This window comes from Petaurus breviceps, unplaced genomic scaffold (genome assembly GCF_028583685.1).
Source record: "Petaurus breviceps papuanus isolate PSGF00001 unplaced genomic scaffold, PetGlider_PUasm1.0 185, whole genome shotgun sequence".
NCBI lineage: Eukaryota > Metazoa > Chordata > Mammalia > Diprotodontia > Petauridae > Petaurus > Petaurus breviceps.
Genome location: NW_027185797.1, coordinates 21,239,647 through 21,259,564, shown reverse-complemented (window position 1 = coordinate 21,259,564; position 19,918 = coordinate 21,239,647). Strand labels below are relative to the sequence as shown.

The 19,918-nt window shown below is 39.4% G+C and overlaps 1 protein-coding gene across 18 annotated transcripts in view; it reads right to left on the bottom strand.

Moving 5' to 3' along the window:
- The window catches only part of RBMS3 (RNA binding motif single stranded interacting protein 3), a 1,480,592-nt gene that overhangs the window by 436,911 nt on the left and 1,023,763 nt on the right, over window positions 1–19,918 (bottom strand). For all 18 annotated transcript variants that reach the window (XM_069088563.1, XM_069088548.1, XM_069088550.1 and 15 more), the window contains one exon: window positions 18,023–18,114. In XM_069088563.1, the coding sequence (XP_068944664.1) occupies window positions 18,023–18,114 (92 nt within the window). The remainder of the gene's footprint in view (window positions 1–18,022; window positions 18,115–19,918) is intronic.

The following is a 19,918-nucleotide window of genomic DNA, read 5'->3' as shown; positions in this document are numbered from 1 at the left end:
AAATAAATAAATCCTCATTAATTTCTTCATTAATATAATTTTAACTATATTATGTATATATGAAACATAACATAAAATATCCTGTAACAATATCTTCATTGATATTTTTATGAGATTATCACTTTTTTAGTCTTCATCAGGTGTGGAGAAAAACACACAGCACTTGGAGTGAGGACTCCTGGATCATAACTACATTCTTGCTGTGTGATCATAAGAGGGTCATTTCATTTCTCTGAGTCTCAGTTTCCCTATTTGTAAAATATTAATAATATTCATATAACCAAAAGGCCATTGAGAGGGTTATTGTAAGTAATGAGCTTTCCAAACCTTATAGTGTTGCTAAATGTGAGTTACTTGCTATTATTATTTACTATACAATACTTCAACATTTTAGAATTAATTGCACAGTGGAAAAGACCTGTATTTTATCTTAATTGGGGATGTATAAATAGACTATAAGAGATTAAATAATCTCAGTACTCATTCTTATCCATATCCATCGGAATGTACCTACTATCTATCATCCAGACTAATTTAAAATATTTGCATGTTTATCTGTTCACTGAAAAGTAGGAAGGAGGGAGACCCAGGTTTGTGTTCTACTCCTGAAACATCCTGCCTGTGGATAAATCACTTCACCTTTTAGTGTCCCAGGCAACCTTCACAGAGATTCCAAAGCTGGGTGATACCACCTCCTGGAGGGCAGTGGAACAGAGCAGGGGAGTGGTTTGGGGGGGCATTAAATAAAAAATAAGGGGGAAGGGGAAGCATAATGAAAGAGAAGAGAATTTTGAAAAACATGTTTCATCTGTTGTATAACAGAGTTAAAGCTGCAATGATCACATCATTTTCCAAATAAACAAACAGACGCAAATTATAACCCATCAGTGGTCAAGTCTACTGACAAGTCTTAACAAGAAAGTGTTGGCAGGGGAGCAAATTGCTCATTGTCCAAGAAGTCCAGCATGCATTGGCAGGAACATGTACATGTAATGGCTTGTTTACAATACAATACTGGTAAAAAATGCATATTTTACATTTTTTGAAATGACACAAATAAAAAAAAATGTTAAAGCGTTAAACATTTCCAGGGGTGGGGGCACTGAATAATTTTTTTTTTAAGGGGCGGTAGACAAAATAAGGTTGGAACCTCTGCTCTAAGACTAAAAACTACAACGAAGTCCAACCTGCACTGGTAGATAGAAATTCCTCATTCAGGAGTTTACTCTATAAATGAAACCACAGATCCACTTGCTATTCTTATTCTATCTTTTCCAACAGATCTTGTATAATAGGAACATGAGAAATGTTAACCTTCGGGATGAAAAACATGTCAAAAAATCCCACTAGCATTTGGCAGAGTGATAGTGCGTTAGACTTGGACTCTGAAAGACACCAGTTGCAATTCTACATCAAATCCTTTCTAGCCCCGTGATATGACCCTGACCAACCCACTTAACCTCTGTTTGTTTCTTGATCTATAAAAGGAGAAAAGTAATTGCATCTCCCTCACCGTGATCTTATGCATCAAATGAGATCATACATATAAATGCTTTGTAAACCTGAGAGTGCTAAATAAATGTGAGGTATTAGCTACTAATTAAGAGTTTATATTCTTCACAACTCTATTTGGCATGTTGTGCAGCCTGATTCAGCTCAATCAAGAAAATGTGAAAATACAACAAATCAAAACTCTCTAAAGTTTCAAAAGAATTGCAACCCTCCAGGCCATTAGCAGATTCATTTCTTTATCCATAGATCTATTTGTGTCACTCCAATGCTAATGTTAGTACGTGACAGAATATAAATCTTTAGCTACTGACAGAGTACAAGTCTCTTCCAATTAGACCCTTGATTTTATTTATATTTTCTGAAAATGAAACTTAGTGATGGCTTTTCAAAATGTCATAGTCATTTCTGGAAATAGCCTATTGCTCCTTTCCACCTTGGAATTGAACCTTCCCTTCTACTAATTATATATATATATATATATTTAAGCAAAGCTATCTGGCAGGTATGACTAAATCTGGCAATGCTGACAATAATAATAGTTAGCATTTATACAGTGCTTTGTGGTTTGCAAAGTGCTTTACAAATAATATCCTATTGGATCTCACAACCTCATAAGGCAAGTGCTATGGTGCAGTTATTCTTTTTATTGAATTATTTCTATTTTGTCTGACTGTGACTCTATTTGGGGTTTTCTTGGCAGAAATACTGGAATGGTCTGCTATTTCCCTCTCTTGCTCATTTTACAGATGAGGAAACGGAGGCAAACAGGGTGAAGTGACTTTGCCCAGGGTCACACAGCCAATAAGTGTCTGAGGTCGGATTTGAATGCATGCACATGAGTCTTCCTGACTCAGCACTCTGTTCACTATGGCGCCCCCTAGCTGCTTCTATGTTTTACAAATAATATTTTATTTGATCTTCACAACAACCCTGGGAGATAAGTGCTATGTGGTTGTTGTCATTCAGTTGTTTCAGTCATTTATGAATCTTTATGACCCTATTGGGGCTTTTCTTGGTGAAGACCCTGAAATTGTTTGCCATTGACTTCTTCAGCTCATTTTACAGATGAGGAAACTGAGGCAAACAGGGGTAGGTGACTTGCCCAGGGTCACACAGCTAGTAAGTGTCTGAGGCTGGATTTGAACTTGGGTCTTTCTAACTGTAGGTTCAGTGCTGTATCCATTGAACCATCCATCTGCTCCGAGATAAGTGCCATAATCATTCTGATTTAACAAATGAGGAAACTCGGTCAGGCAGAGGTTAAGTTACTTGCAAAGGGTCATATAGATACTAAGATATTTTGAGGCAGAATTTGAACTCAGGTCTTCCTGACTTCAGGTCCACTAGGCCACAACTACCTGAAGCAAACAGTGCTGACAACATTCAGACCAGTAGTTATTCATCTCTCTACCAAGAGGGAGATAAGTTTCACTATCTTTTTTCCAGGGCCATTATCAATTTTTTTTTAAATTATTGGGACTTTGCCTTTCTCTTTGTAACTTTTTCCATTTACATTGGTGCAGAAACTGTCTGAATGCTCTAAGCTTATATCACTTTTGCGTAATGATGTTCATAGAAACCCTCCAATGCTTTTTAGATCCTCACATTTGAAAGTCAGTACAGAGGAAAGAAAATCTGCAGAACAAGTCCACCCTATACAATAGTGACCTGGCTAGAATACATTCCCCATGGTGTGCCAGGCCATTAGGTGCAGAGAGCATTTGGAGGGCTAGAAGGGGCTTTAAATCTCATTTATTCCAAACCTCTTATTTTTACAAATGAAGAAGCTTTAACCCAGAGAGATTAGGAGACTTTCCTGAGGTTACCCTTCTACTTAGTGTTAAAGCTGAGGCTTGGATTTTTAAATCTAAGACCAGCATTCTTTCCTCAACAGAGTGATATTAACAGATCAATTCACAATCGGAGCTCTGTTTCCAGAAATCTCTGCCTTGTTGGGGTGGATATATCATCAACTTTGTGGAAAGCCACCCAATATAAAATACAGACATCAAAAGAATAGAAAAAATGATTATTGCTCATTAGCAGAAATGAACATGACTGAAATTAGAAGTAGAAGAACTCTGCTTAGACTTCCTTTTCAACAAGAAAACCTAGAGATAGAGTGCAGAGCTAATTTGATGCCTCTGTGTAAAAGAAGGTCATTCAATTTTGATCACAGAAATAATAAGACTAACCCTGCAGATAAAGTTAGGGAAACCAAGTTTACACAGTTTCAGAAGCTAGTCAATGGGTAAATAGGGCAGGAAAAGAGATGCCCTGTCTTTTTCCACAAAAAAAGGGGCACCTCAGAGGGAATCTGCAATGATGGACAGGGACAAAATCTTGGAGTTAGGAAGAAATGTATTCAAATCCTGCCTCTGAAATTCCTAACCATTTAGCCAAGAGAAACTCAATTAACCTTTCAGTGCTTCTAAGCATCTCTCTAAGATTATAGGTAACAGGTAAACTGCTGATAAAAATCAATCACTAAACATTTACTTGGCACCTATAATCTATCAATACCTGTAATAGGAGTGAGAAAACAAAGTCAAAAGTGAAAATGGTCCTTGCCCTCAAGGAGATGACATTTTTTTTTTGTGGAACTGATGCAAACATGTATAGGTATACAAAATAGAAAATTATATAGGACAGGGGAGGGAAAGTAATTAGGGACTATGCAATTGGAATCATACTAAGGATGGGAGAGGATAAGGGGAGCCAATGCAGAAGGAAGCATTGAGTTGAGTCTCAAAAGAAAGGAGGGCATGTAAGGGGAGGAGGAAAGATAAGTGAAATACATCATGAAGACCTTGTAATATGTTTAACTATTCAAAAAGAGTTCTAACAGTTAACCTATAACTAGTGGCTATCATATCTAAGGGAGAGAATTGCATGTTAGGACTACAGAGTAAAAGGAAGCAACATCTTCTGAGTACTTTCCATCAAGTTATTAAAGGTTGGATAAGATAGAAATATGAGATTTGGAATCAGAAAAAGAATTTGGAATCAGAAGAAGACATCAGAATGTCTTCATTTCCAAATGAGATTTGGAAACAGAAGACATCAGTTCAAATCCCAGCTCTTGAATGATGAAGCAAATAGCTTAACCACTCTGAATTTTAATTTTCTTGCTAGTAATATTGCTATCCTAGGCCTGCCGTTAACTTGATGTGTGATCCCAGGCAAATCCCTTAATTTCTCTGGATTCAAATTTCTTCATGTGTTTCAATAGAAGCAAGAGCTAATTTGCTGTGGGGAACAGAGGGATATGCCTGCTTAAAGTGGAGAAGATCTGAGTTCACATCACTCCTATGACAAATATGGTCTTTGTGATATTGGAAAAGTAATTTAACTTCTTAGTGGCCCAGGATACTTTCTATGACTATAAATACAGGTGCAATCAAAAGTAGCAAGCACCCCAGTATCCCCAGGGTGGCTGCACACACAGGTTCTTGGATCTGCTTTGTTAAAGGAAAGCAACTCAAAATGGGTTAACAAGCTTACTTTAATCAGTCAAACATATATCGTTTACCTAGTTCAGGGGAAAAAGGTCAGCACCCCAAACTTCAGAGTATACAGACAGAATTATCAAGACAGAGAAACAGATCAAGTACACAGGTTTCCAAATTGTCCAAACATTACATCCATACCAAATCAACAACTGGGTTTTTCAAAGCCAGGGGGCTCTCAATAACGGCTTCCCAGAGTCTCATCTGATCAAATCACAGAACACTTCTCAAAGTGAGCCCCAAAACAAAGCTACGAATCAGGGCTTATATAGCCTGCTCCTGGCTCAGAAAATGTAATAACCTTCTGGACCCACTGGCCAATCAAAAAGTATCTACTGAAAAACAATCCTCCCACCCCAGGCTCCAGGTGCACTTTAGCCTAGGGTCAGGGAAGATTTTAAAAATTTACATTCCCATTACAATGAGTCAAAAAGAGAATAATTCTGATTGTTGCCCTCATAACTCTGAAATATTTGATAGAAATGTGTAGCAATTATAGACATAACAGAGAGGTTGTGGGGAAGACTTTGCTTTTCATTAAGTCATAGTTTAGAATTCAGTAAGGTTAAGCATAGCTGAATAGATTTACAATGATGATTATTTTAAAACATCAAATGTACCACCTAGTAAGGGGGGAGAATGACCTAAATGAAAATAAAGATCATGTCCATCCAAGATCCCCAAACTGATATGCTATTAAAAATAAATAAAACCAGCTCAATATAACAAAAAAAATCTATGGGATAAGCCTTTAATTTTCCTTTTTAAAAGAAATTTAGAAATTAGCATACTATCCCAGTCATTTTTCAACATGTTCTAGGCCCTATATTCAGACTGATTTTGGAGAGGAAACATGCTAATGAGGAGACCCAGTTTACCATAATATAATTGGAAAATGCATGTCACCATTAAAATATTTAGAAATGGAGTTGAATCATAACCTTTTATGCAAACTACATGATGGAGCCCTGGAAGTCAGTGGTGTGCCTGGAGGCACACGGACTCTAATTCAAGCCATAAGTGCAATTAAAATGGAAAGAAAATCATTAAAGCACATCTCGGTGTGGTTTTCTGTGTGTATCTGTTGGCATCTGCTGACATATGCAAAAAAGGTATCTGAATGTGCCTAGGATTTAATTTGCCATCAATTTTCATTCCTGTTTGAAAGAATCACTGGTTGACAAATACCAACCCAATTTCCATAACTCCAGTATGCCATCCCTGAGGGTAAAATAATCATCACTAAATACTAAAATCTACTGGGGAAGCAAAGTTGGGTTTTTTTTTTATCATATTTTTCATGAAGAGTTCTCATATATAAAGAGTTATATAGCAGCTTAATTACAAGTGCTAACAGAACTCATACTGGAGGAATTTCTCACCATGATCAAAAATTAATATGGGGTCTCATTATCAGGCAAAGTGGCACAAGTGTGTTTAATGAGTTAGTTTCTACTAGTCAGCAAGCAGTTAATTGTTTAACCTTTGAATTTACTGGTGGCACTCAGTTAGTTACTATATCTAGGTTCTTGATACATAGTAGTCCAATGAGGAGGAGTCCATTCATTTTTCCCAAGTAAAGTATTTGGTATTCCTTCTAATCTGCAAATAGGATATTCCCTCTGAACCAGGAGAAAGCCTGATAAAAAATTGGGAGGGAGGGAGGCAAGTCCTCTTTTACCCCCTGAGGTAGATGTTATCATCATCATCGTCATCATTATGGGATAAGTTCTGAGGTGGGCCCCAAGCTGGGTCGCATTTGCAGAGCACCACAGAGGTGGGAAGAGTTTTTTTTATTTGGAAAGATAAGATGTAGATGGCCCTTCATGAAGCAGTGACTGGCACATGGTACAAACTTCACAAATGCTTCTTCAATGGAACTGGACTGCAAGGGAGAAGAATGAAAAAGGAATGAGCTTTGGAGTCAGATGTCCCAGGTTCGTATTGTACCCTCAAATGTTTACTACTTTGATGGTATTTGGTTAGACAGCTGGCTTCCTTTGGCCTCAGGTTTCTCACATAGGACATGAGGAATTTGGACTCAGTAGATTCTGCTGTCCCTTTCTAGATCTATATCTCTGATGACACTCAGTTATAATGCAGTCCTGTAAAAGAGTCCAATCAGGATGGCCTAACTTCACATAAGACTGAGATCCTTGAGTCATTGAAGGGGTGAATTCTTAGGTGTGAAAGCTGTGCAGCACTTCCCTTTAATTAATTTAACCTAATGTTATTGTTGTTTTTCTCTTATAACTGTAAGGGTCAGAGAGAACTTTCCCGTTTGGAAATTGGAAGGTGTATACCTATGAATGGAACTATGAAAAGGAGCAATGTAAATGAGGAAAAGAAAGAGCAGAGACAAGCAGTTATAACAAATATGTCTTTGCCTGTGTAATCACAGTAGTATCCCGAAGAGAAAGGTAATAGGAGAAGCATAGACCAAAATCATTCATGCATGAACCAACAAATGTACTCTTAAGAAATGTCAGAGGGACGGCCAGGTGGCACAGCGAGTAAGAGCTCCAGCCCCAGTGTCAGGAGAACCGGGATCGGTTCCAGCCTCAGATACTTGGCACCCACACGAAATAACTGGCCATGCAACCTTGAGCAAGTTACTTAACCCCAAATGCTTTAAAAAAAAATGTCACCTCTCTCTAAACATATACTATTTGTGGGTGCCATGGCCACAAATGCCTCTCTGAAGTACACAGTCTCCCTCACCACTACCACCCACACTTTTGCACATTAAATTCCAAATTAGCTCATGCCAAATAATGATCAGAATCATGTAGGTCATAAAGTATGGTAAATATTATTTTGCTGTTAGAACCATCACTGAGAACACCTGCAACAGATCAAAAATCATGGGAACATGACTTTAGAATGAAAACTTCTTGAGGCCAGATTCTGTCTGTTTGCCTCTATAGCATAAATGTCTACTCCATATTATACATGCTTCATAGACTTACACTGGAAAGGATCTCAGATGCCAACTAGCTCAATCTTCTCATTTTACCAGAGAGATTTGCCCCAAAATCAAAGAGTTAAAGGGAGGTAGAGCTGGGATTCTAACTCAAGGGATATTATTTCCAATCCAGGGCTCTTTTCATTGTACTAAGTAATCATCAGACCAGGAAGGGTATAGGCATTATGCATATTTATGTACCTGTTGTCTCCCTCATTTAGAATGTAAGTTCCTTGGAGGTAAGAACTATTGCTGTTTTTTCTTTGTATTTCTCACACTTAGCACACTGTCTAACACAGAGTTAAAAATTAATAGATACCTGTGAATTGATTGGCTCCAAACCATCAGACATTACTCAGTTCTTGAACATGTTCCAGAAAAGGAAAACATGGTGGCAGACAAGTCTCCACTGATAATAGCAAACATTTTAGTCATTAAATTGATGAGTGACTACTGACTCCCAGTTGAGGCATTGGACAAATGGCACCAGTGGTGAAGATGTCTTGAAAGAAGTGATTAAGGTCAATCAAGGAGAGTTGTGGAAAGCAAGTAAAAGGAATAAAGGGATGAGGTTCTTTGAAATTAGTAAAACCTTTACCTAAATTACTCGAGATTCAGTTTCCCACTGTCTCTATAGTGACAGTAATTTGTGAAAAGGGTGAGGTAGCCAAAGGTCCTATATGGAAGGGACTTAGCAAATCTTAAAGGGCTTTTTGAATGTTAGATGTTGCCATCACAAATTGGAGAAGGCAACGTTACAATGGGAGCTTGCAACTTTATAGTTGGATTTGGTTATAAAGTATTTAAAGATGCCTTATAGAGGAGGGATGGAAGAGAAAGGGAATTGTATAAGTTTGTGCATCATTACAGCTATGACTACTTTCCTTCCTTCCTTCCTTTGGTAATTGGGGTCATTCATCAAGTGTCTGAGGCCAGATTTGAACTCTGGTCATCCTGACTCCAGGGCCTGTGCTCTATCCACTAAACCACCCAACTGCCCCGAGTATGGATGGATTTCTAGGGATATGTATCTAGGGACAAGCCTCTATATATAATGCTAATGGAGTCCAAGAATCAAATTAATGATAGGTGAAATGTCAATACAGCAGGTAATTAGTTCCATAAGAATATAGAACAGAAAATACCATGTACTTGCAGAAGAATTTGGTTTCAGTCTCCATCACTCATCTGCCTTTCCTCCATCACTTCATAGTCCTGAGACCTCAGCTACACAAGGTGTCGCAAAGATCTTTAGTGAAGCTTTAAGGAGCTTAAAAGCGCACCAGCACTTGGGGACATTCTGTATGATTAATCTTTTACCTCAGGTTTTCCATCTATAACATCAGAGTATGGCAGCCAATATAATGGAGACAGAGGCAGATTCAGACTCAAAGACTTGAGTTCAAGGCCCACCTCAGACACATATTGGTTTTGTGACCCAGTTTAAATTACTTTAACCTCTCTAGATAACTAAGACTTAAAGAGGAGAGTGTACTGATTTTCATTGGTAGATGTCATTTAGTCCCTTAAATTCCTTAAATTAAGGAAATAATAGATTTATACAACACACACACACATACACTCCACACACACACACACACCCAAGAATGATATTTGCTTCACCTGTCTTAATGCTGTGAAGACTGGGCAAGTGATGCATTTAAGGCATTTCACAAACATTAAAGTGCCCCATAAGTCACTTCACTTGGTGGTGCCCCAGGCAGTTCTCGAAAGTCTCTCAAGTTCTATAGGAGTTGACAAAATGCTTCCATGGGTTGAGAGAATTCCCGATCTGGGAGTTTCTAAGATGGGAGGAATCACAGGACAGACAGGACCAATGATGAATGAATGAATGAATGAAGACCAGCCTGATAATTCCACCATAGGATTTCATCACTTTATAGAGGTATTTGGTTCTAAAGCATACAATGTTATTATAAAATGACATTGATCAGTGTAACATTATGTGGGGCTTTTCTCTATTGGCAATTTCAATGATTTTTTTTTTTTTACCTATGCCTTTGCTTAGGGAAGGATCATTTTCCATATGGAAGGCACATTATACTTTTGGGGGATAATGATTTCATTAAATCCCATCACTTCCCCAGCAAGTTAACTTTAAATTTGAGAATGCAAAAGTCACTTCATATTGAGTATATGAAGCTTGTCTGATCAGTCAAGTTGAACGTGGACTCCAGGGGGGATATTCTCTGCTTGATGTATGAGTGTGACACTCATTAGCATCCATGGGAATAATAGTCACACATCAAGTCAAGGAAATAGGCCTCCAGCATTATCTCAACTACAGCTGTAGCTCTTTCATGGAAGGGTGCAAATTCACTTCAGTCACCTTCATGGAGCACTTAAAGGAATACACAGTGAAGAGGAAGGCATGGTTCCCATTTGGAATTTGGCCCAATTTTTGAAATGGAAGGCTTGATTTATTTGGGGAGTATTTTTGATTCATATACGTAGGGTCAATACACTTTTAGAAGTTGGAATGTGGATTTGCCCACTCCCACTTGGTGATCTGCCCAACAGATTCCCAAGATGCATAATTGTGGTTGGGTCACTTGAGTACAGGAGGGCTGAGTTTCCTTAGCATGTTGGGAAGAAAGGAATCAAGTCTGACTGTGGTACAAAGCTCATTTACAATCCTTAAATTTCCTGTTTTTCCAATATCCTCCATTTGCAATGGAGTCATACAGGCTTCCAAAATACACGGATTGCTGAGTGATGAAGATAAGGCTTTCAAAATATACAGGATCAAATTCTATGTTTTGTGTGTTTATTTTTTTTCCTTGCCTTTCTTTGTCTCCCAAGAGTTAAGCACAGTGCCTGATCTACAGAAATTACTTAATAGATACTTAAAGGGCATCTAGGTGGCACAGTGGATGGAGTGCCAGGTCTGGAGTCTGGAACACTCAAATCCCCAAAGATCACATCTGGCCTCAGACACTTACTAGCTGTGTGAACCTGAGCAAGTCTTTTAACTCAATTTGCTTGAGTTTCCTCATGTATAAAATGAGCTGGAGAATCAAATAGCACACAACTGCAGTATCTTTGCCAAGAAAGCCCCAAAAGGGGTCACTAAGAGTCAGACAAAACTGAAAAACTACTGAGCAACACTATATAAATAGTAGAGAAGACAAGGACTCTTTGTCTGTCTATGCCTAGATCTCAGTCCTTTGCCTCAATAAGTGTCTGTTGATTGGCTGACATACCAAGTGGGATGTAGTAACGGAACAGAGTAATAATGATAATTTATAAAACTTTGAAGGTTTAAAACATGCTTCATCATAAGAACCTTGGGAGGCAGGTGCTATTATTATTTCCTGTTTCACATTTGAGGAAAGTGAGGGAAACGAAGGTTAAATGACTTGGCCAGAGTCACACAGCTGGTATGTGTCTCAAGCAGGATTTGTACACCGATCTGCTGACCCCTGAGTCTAGTGTTGTATCCACTGAGCTACTCTGTAGTCTAGGGCAGGGACATATTGGATTTCAAGAATCAGAGGTGAGGCAAGAACGCAGTCCAGACAAGGAGACAAACTCTGTAATATCGTCCTCATGAATAATTTGTAACCAATACTCAAAGTATCCTTTCAAAATAGACTGGTGACCACTGGAAAGATGGTCACCAAAGGGCTACAGCCACAGAATTTGCAGAGAACCATGAAAGAAAACAATGGAAAAATCAGCAAATGGTACCCAGGCTTCCTGTCCTAGAGCCAATTCAACTAAGCTGCCCCAGACCACAGACCTACTCTGGACCTGCAATTTTCCAAGGATTTTCCTTAAAGACTAGCAATGTGAATCAGAGGAGGGAAAAAGAGACAGAGAGTACAGAATGAATCTTTTCATTATAATTCAAGAAAAAATATAATAGCGGTCAAGAGCACGTTCTTTGTTAGTGGCTATTATATTTCACACGAGTAAAACCAGAAATGAGTTATTGATTTGGATCAGCCCCTGGACACATTCTCTACATATGTACTCAATGAGAGTTAACAAGGGGTTGTGTGTCTGTTTGTTTCCCCTAAGACAAAGAGAACTACCTACTGTCCAGTGTTCCATACACATTCTGTAGTGAGAAACATCATTGGCAACAGGCAGAGGCTTCACTCAGGTCACCGTATGCAAGTTTTTGTAAGATGCTGTGGAATTCAGCCAATTCCATTAGGATATCAAGCCCAATCCCAGTTATTTCCACTTTAAGAGACAACCATGGAGTTTTAACAGCAGCCCTGGGCAGCACCAGAAGCAGATTATGAAAATCATTTTGCAGAAGCTAATACAAATATTTAACTTTAGCAAATTCTGCTCCCAAAAAAGTCAAATAATTAAAGAATGGGATTAAGATCAACCCTGACAATTTCAATATTGGATTTTTCAATCCCAGCATTCAACTCTGGCATCAGAAAATAGGAGCCCAGTTGACACAGCCAACAAGGCTGATATTCACAAATATTTTAAAGAGATGTAAAAGCCTAACACATAAATATTGATCTAGCTGCAAATCACAGAAATTTCAATCATGGGATGGGTGATGCTTTGTGATGGGTTGTGTCAGAAATTCCCCAGGGTCAGACTATGTGCCAGGCATGCCCTTCAGAGATACGCATCAATGGATTTGTACTGAACACTGATCTGGGATGAGTTGACATATTTCAGTGACAACTCTTTGGAAGTGAGAGGCATAAAGCAGTCCAAAGGCAATAATTCAATGTAAATGAACAGGTTAAATCTGGGGAAGTGAGTTCCATTTAAAAATCAACAGGATGGATAATTAAAATATTTGACAGTGCAGGATTCAGTCTTTAGGCAGTTACCTGATCCATACAAATGTTTGTCCAAGGGAATACTTTGTCCAAGGTGGGGAAAAAGTATGTTGTCTACAAATAAAAAGTACATTTATTCACGCTCATATATGTTTTTGAATGTGAACAATGTGTTCCCAATCAGATTTACACACACACATACACACACACTCCTAATTGCTTTCTTTAAAAGGAATATTTCCTCTATTTCTGGAAGATTAAAATGAGATATGCTGTTTACAACAGCTGTATCTACTCATTACTGCAAGGCATGTCTTTGGCAGTTTATCCCAAGTTTGGGTAGAAGAAAAAGGTGAATAGCTTGAATTTTAAACCTACTTTTTTCATTGCTTCTTTGGGTCGCTCCTTATTTACTAGACTTACTGAACTTATACAAATATCTTTTTTTGTTCATTCTTTTGTCAGACAATAAGCTCCTTTAGGGCAGGGGCAACTTTACTTTTGTTTTGTTAAGATCAATGCCTAACACAATGCCAGACATGCATCTAAGTTCTCAATGAATGTTTGTTGATCGAGTCAAAAAAATGGGTATCAATTACCTGTTACTAGGAGTAAATCAATACCTTAGGCACTGCTTATTCAGAAGATATTAAAATGTGGTCTCCCATTTTTTGCTTTGTTCTATACATTTCCTCTGGTTTTCCATAGAATGTCAGTGTTGGAAAGAACTTCAGAGGCGATCCAATCAACCCATGCCTCAATGAGAATCCCTTCTTCTCTTCCCAGTCCTGGAAATAATGCTGTCTCCTTAGTCTGAAGATGTGGCCACTTGGATTTGACCACGCATATGATTTTGTCACAGCTCAAATGCTGGTACCTTCCCCTGGTTGATTATGTCCAACCTATGCTCTGTGTGTCTTGTTTTTACTTAGTGTTTTTCATGTTGTCTCCCCCTTTAGAGTATGAATTCCTTGAGGGCAGGAGCCATCTTTTGTCTCCCTTTGTAAGCCCTGCATTTAGCACAGTGCCTAGCACATAGTAGGAACTCAATACAAGCTTGTTAGCTGTCATTGTGAGATTAACTCCTAGAAGAAGTCATTGCTGATGGCCACATTTGTTACTGCTCTCTTCTTTTAAAATGGGAATAGTGCTGGGAACTGGAACTATCAATTCCTTGGCATGAGGAAGTTCCAAAGGAGAAATCTCTCTCTTCCGATGAAGGTTCGTGCCTTCTCTTCAATTCTCTCTTACGGTGTTGCCCAGAGAAGTGAGGAGTTAAGTCTGCCCAAGGTCACCCAGGATATGTTAGAAGGAGGATATGGACCAAGTTCTGCTGCTTTCAAGGCCAGTTGTCTACTAACTAACCCAGTGCTTTTGTAGTTAACACATTTACTTGCATTCATTTCTGTATGTCCCTCTTCCCCTCAGCAGGTTTTAAGCTCCCTGAAGTCAGAGGCTATTTGGATTGGCTCCCCCTGTTCCTAGAACACAGCTTTGTTCATAGTGGGTGTGGTTTTTTTTTTTAATTGTAACTACTCCTGTGATATTGATATGTGATATTGGACCCTTGATAAACTCCTCGGCCAGCATCCACAGAGAATGTCCTGAGTAGCATTGAACACCTCCTCAACCACCCCTAGAGTGTGAAGAGGAGGCAGGGGATGCTGCTTCCCAGTCTATAAAGAAGAAAACAGACACAAGATTTGCACAAGACTTTTTCCCCAGGATCCTGGACTGTGTCTCTATGGCAAAAACGTTTTGGTTCCTGGACTCCAAAGCCATTGTTCTTTCAATGACACTTCAAAGCAATTACTGAAGAAAGACTACTTCCTATTATGCAACAAGGTAATTAGTACATTAATAACGATTAAGAACATCCAACCCCAAACTTGACGAGGAAAGCACTGAGACATAGGGAAACTCCTCATTTAGCCACATCTGTGGAATCCCTCCCACCCTTTAAAGAGCAGAAAATACCTTTAAAAAATTGTTATTCTCTGCTAAGGAATATTTATGATGCTTCTTACCTCCAGCCACAGTGTCATTGGGGCATTCCTCCTATTTTACGATCCCCTTCACTGTTAGCCATAGAAGAGCAAAGTTACACAAAACGCTGACTCTCCTTAGTGACTTTTTAGATGATGCTTAATGACATCTGGGGCACATCAGCCATGATTTTGAAATACATTTATTTGAAAGACATGCAGCAGAATACTACATAAATATGTACTTGTACACGCATGTACATACACACATACATACCTATATGTATTCACATATGCATGTGTGTGAGTGTGTGAGCAGGTGAACGTGTGTGCGTGTGTGTGTGTGTGTGTAGGCAGCAAGATGGTACACTGGGTGGAACACTAGGCCTGGAGTCAGGAAACTCCAAGTTCAAATCCTATTCAGCAACTTACTAGTAATGTGACCCTGAGCAAGTCAACTAACTTCTGTCTGCCTCGATTTCCTCAATTGTAAAATGGGGAATAATAATAATAGCCCTACCTGCCAGAGTTTTTGTGAAGGTCAGATGAAATCTTAACACAGTGCCTAATCCATAGAAGGTAATAAATAAATGTATGCTGCTCTTCGTATATATTACATATATTTTAAATCATTATATATACACATATATTACATCTAAAACACACACACATATATATGTATATGCATATGTATACACACATCTTTCTTCTCATTTGTGAATCACAGAGTCATTAACAACTGAACCATTCCAGGAAGCAGATGCGTGTCTCAGCCTCCTTGGCATGCTTCAAGATTAGGAAGAAAGAAAGAGATGGCAAATTTATTCTATATATCACACCAGGCAAGGTAATAACTTTCAAGTAATTCCAGAAGTGAAATGTCTCTAAACACTCCAATGAATATTTGCTTATTGTATAAATGTGGCATGGGATGAAGGCCAAAAAATGCTGTCTGAAATTGCTCATCACTGCATAGGTTGTTTAAAAGGTTTTCATTTTTAATAGCACTCTATGCAGAGCATAGGCACACAGGGAAGGAGAGGTGAGTGGGAAGTGGTCGGTAGCTGGAACTGTTATTTCTTCTCCAATGCTCCCTTTTCTGTTTCCCCCAGCTGTAGCTGCTTCTCCTCATCTCCCCCAGCAAAAATATTTCCTAGATATTTTGCATTTACCTCCCTTTGTAACCTAGTAGAATAAAAGCTTCTTGAGGGCAGGACTGGTTTTGATCTGTTTTTTGTATCCACAGCATCTAGCACAGGGCTTGGAATATAGTAGGTGTTTAATAAGTGTTTATTGAATGGAATTGAACAGGCAGCCTACCTGCTTCCTACCACCAGTGGGATTTATGTGGCAGGAGCTGATCTTCACTACTGATACCAGACAATGAATTAATTGGAGAAGATGGAAACTATAGGTTTCATTTTTGAAAAAATTAAGGATATTCTACTTTTTACATCCAAAACTTTTGACATCTGACCCTTCCTCAAACGTCAGTGTTTGGCATAAGAATGTTATTCAAAGTACACAAGTGTTCCCAGAATTAATGGTGTCTTTTGTTTTCTTTCTTTCTTTCTCTTTTAATCATAAGTTTTGTTGATACCTTCTGTTTCATATCCATGCTTTTCTCGATAAACCTCCATACTGATGCCCATGAGCCTTCTCTTTTCATCAAGAAAAACAGCTCAGTAAAACTATACATGGGTATTTTTATGCATTTCTCTACCTACTTTCACCGTGCCTTTGAGATTAGTTACTGCCTGATTTCCTTCCATTTATTCTTTTCATTTATTAAATTAAATGTATAACAGTTTAAGCATCCTCTCACATATCTTCAGATGTGAGATGAATCTGCTTAATAAGGTTGCTTCTGAATCCCCACTTGTTAACCCTTAGCCTTTCTTCACCTACTAGTTCTTCAAACTCATTAACTCTCTGGGACTGAGTTCTTGAGAAGACCTAATGCCATCTGGCCTAATCCTGACAAGACTTCAACATTCTTTAATGCTACAGTCAAAGAGGTGCTTAAAATTGATTACTAAACAGTCTGAAATCATTTAAAATGCCTTAAATAGCAACTGATTCTCTCCCTCTTTCATCCTGACAACTTGGACAAAAAAGGAAAAAAAAAAAAGAGTGGTGATCAGTGTCTGAAAGTCAATGATCATGAGCTCTACCAGACTGCTGAGAGCTGCTTGATGGGGTTAGGAGGGATAAGGGGAGGGGGACAGCTGGAATTGAACATCTGGCTTCTAGCTGGAACTAGGAACCATTTGCTTATACACCCTGGCCAAATGGACAGAGGAAATAGCAATTTATATCTCCATGACAGGAAACTTCTCTCCCTTCCCCACTGAGGATCATTAGTGAAAAGTCAGGAAAGAGTTCAAGGTTAATCATATGTGCCTTTACAAAGACTCACACAGCCACACTTGAAGATACAAATATGGTATAAGAGTGTCAGACACAGATCATGGTCTGTTTTCATTCCTTGTTTTAGTTTAGAAGTTCTCAATCCTGGATAAAGGACTATACTTCCATGCCCACAAAGACGGAAATGCAAATGAAATACGTCCATGTATCTATATGCAAGATAACAGAATTTTAAAACTATTTTCCATGAACCCTATATATGCTATAAATTGTTCTCTGCCTAGAGAGGCAATTTTCTCTTCTGAAATAAATGAAATTTTAGGCAGCAAGGTCCAGTTCCCTTGTTCCTAAATTAAGAACAGGCCCATAGATCCCAAGACCATCACTGGAAGTCCTCTCAAAGTACTCGAGGGTGATGTCCCACTAGTAACCCCAGGAAAAATCCCTCCACAAATTCAAAGGTAATATCAAAATCAGGTCCAAAGAGCAAGTTTCAAGGCAACTCACTTCCCTGCATGGAACAGACCCACTTGAACACACTGCTATGAGCTTCCCAATGCACACAGTGGAGAATGCTGTCATTCAAAGCACAGCAGGGCAAACTGAGACATCCACCTGATTGCTCCTCAAGCCAGATGCCACTTGCTGTAGGAAGTTCTTAACATGGACAAAAAAGACATAACTCAACAAGCACTGAACAAGACCCCAGGCATGCTTTGCAAAATTGCTGATGAAACCAAAGTACAAACCAAGGAAGCCCAACTTTTCCAAGCCAACAATTACCATTCCCACCACCCTCCAGAGGAGGTAACATCAGGAAATCATTGATCCAACTTGGAATCATCTCACCACCATGTCATCACCAAAGGCAAGTCACTGCTCTGAGCGCATCTGGCTTACCTTGGCCATCTGTGCCTGTACGCCATTGGCCTTGAGAGATGCTACCGCTTTCTGTGCCGCGGCGGGACTGTCAAAATCTACAAAGCCATAACCTGTGGAAACATAAAAACCATTGTTAGTGGTTACTCTTGAGCAGCCTGGAGCCAAACTCTCCTTGAATAACAGCTAATGACGTCCTGGTCAGCTGTCATCTCTGCATTTCTCTGGGCTGGTTAGAAGAACAGTGTGGGACAAGAATGCTCTCTCATCAACAGTCCTTACTCCTTTCCTGTCACGGCAAGTACCTGCTTCAGGAAAGCCATTTCAGAGCATTTCAACAGAAAGAAAATCATCTCTTATTTCCAGAGGTTGCTCCCTTTGGCCTGGGGTTTTCCAGCAGATTGAGTTCCCAAATGAGCTAGCTCATTTACTTTAATTTCAATAATAAGCCAGAAAATTACTTGACCTTGCCAGACTCCCTTCAGCCCCCTCAACATCTGCTTCGTTAAGAAGACCGGCTTATTCACTTCAATTCAAGGGGAAAAAAATTAAATGCTTTCTATATGCCAGGCACTGGAAATATAAAGACAAACTGAAATGGTCCCTAATATTGGGATGTGTGTAAAGATAACAATGGTAGCCCTAGGGTCTGTAATTTCATTGGTACAGAAAACTCCCAGGTAAGGAAACTCTCTGTACCAATACAGGTGTCACCTTCTCTGAACCTTAGTCTTAGGGGGCTGTCTTGCACACTGAGAAGGTAAGCCCCTCCAGAATAACACACTCAGCAGGGGTCAGAGGTGGGTCTCCCTGACTAGCTCTCAGTTCCCCTGCACTGACTTGCTATACAGACAAGAAATACTGAATATAGGCAAAGTCGATGCTTAGTAATGTTGGTGAAGAGAGTTGTGGCACCTAGGTAGATCTAGAAGTCCCTTGGGAAGAATGTGCCCTTTAAGGGGAGCCTTGAAGGGTACTAGCAATTCCCAGAGGCAGGGGAGAGGAAAGATGGTATTCCATGATGCGGGGGGAGACCTAGAAAAAGGCATGGAGATTGGGAATGAGTCATTTTACACAGGGAAGAGCAGGAAGGCTGGTTGACTTGGAAAGTGACAGGAAGAATGGGAAACAAGGCTGGAGACATGGTCTCTCAATGCCAAGAGAAGAGTTTGTTATTTTATTCTAGAGCCAACAGTCATGATAGCTTCTAGAACAAGCTAAGAAACCAGGCTAAGGAGATGCATTAACCCAGCCAGAGCACTGCCCAGGAGGCCATGACTGTCAGAGGAAAATTCTTAGGACCGTGAGCACCACCATATTGCTGTCACAGAAGACATCGGTGTCTCTGCCCCATCAAATGCCATCTAATTGGGATTGGCTAATAAGTGAAATCATTAGTCCATCATTTTTTTATTCCTCCTGATTGATGTCCATCAAATTCTGCTAGTGTGAAATCTGAGGCATGGAAGTTCTCTTGTTGTCCCTCCATGTGTGCCCACACATACACAACACGCACACACGCACACATCTCAAAGAAATGATCTGACAGAGTCTGATTGTATATGAGTATTTATTGTGACAATCATGCTCATATACATTTCAAGTCTCAGGCCAAGGCTCGGCCTGCAGGGAATCTCAACAGCTAAGAAAATTTCCAAAGGAAAACACCACAGGGATTCTATTCCTGAAGCTTTGTGGGGCACAACTTAAAATACGCACAGCCTCCATCGCCCACCCCGCTCTTCTTCTGGCAGTAAATGTTTTCCTCCTCCATTCCATCCTTCTCATTTGGCACACGCAGATCTAGCCACAGAAGCAATTTTAATAGCTTGTGTGCTGTGACTCCTCCCCACTCCGATCCCCCTCCCCCCCAAAAAAAAATAACCATGGAAAAATGCAAAGGAATTCAATTACCAA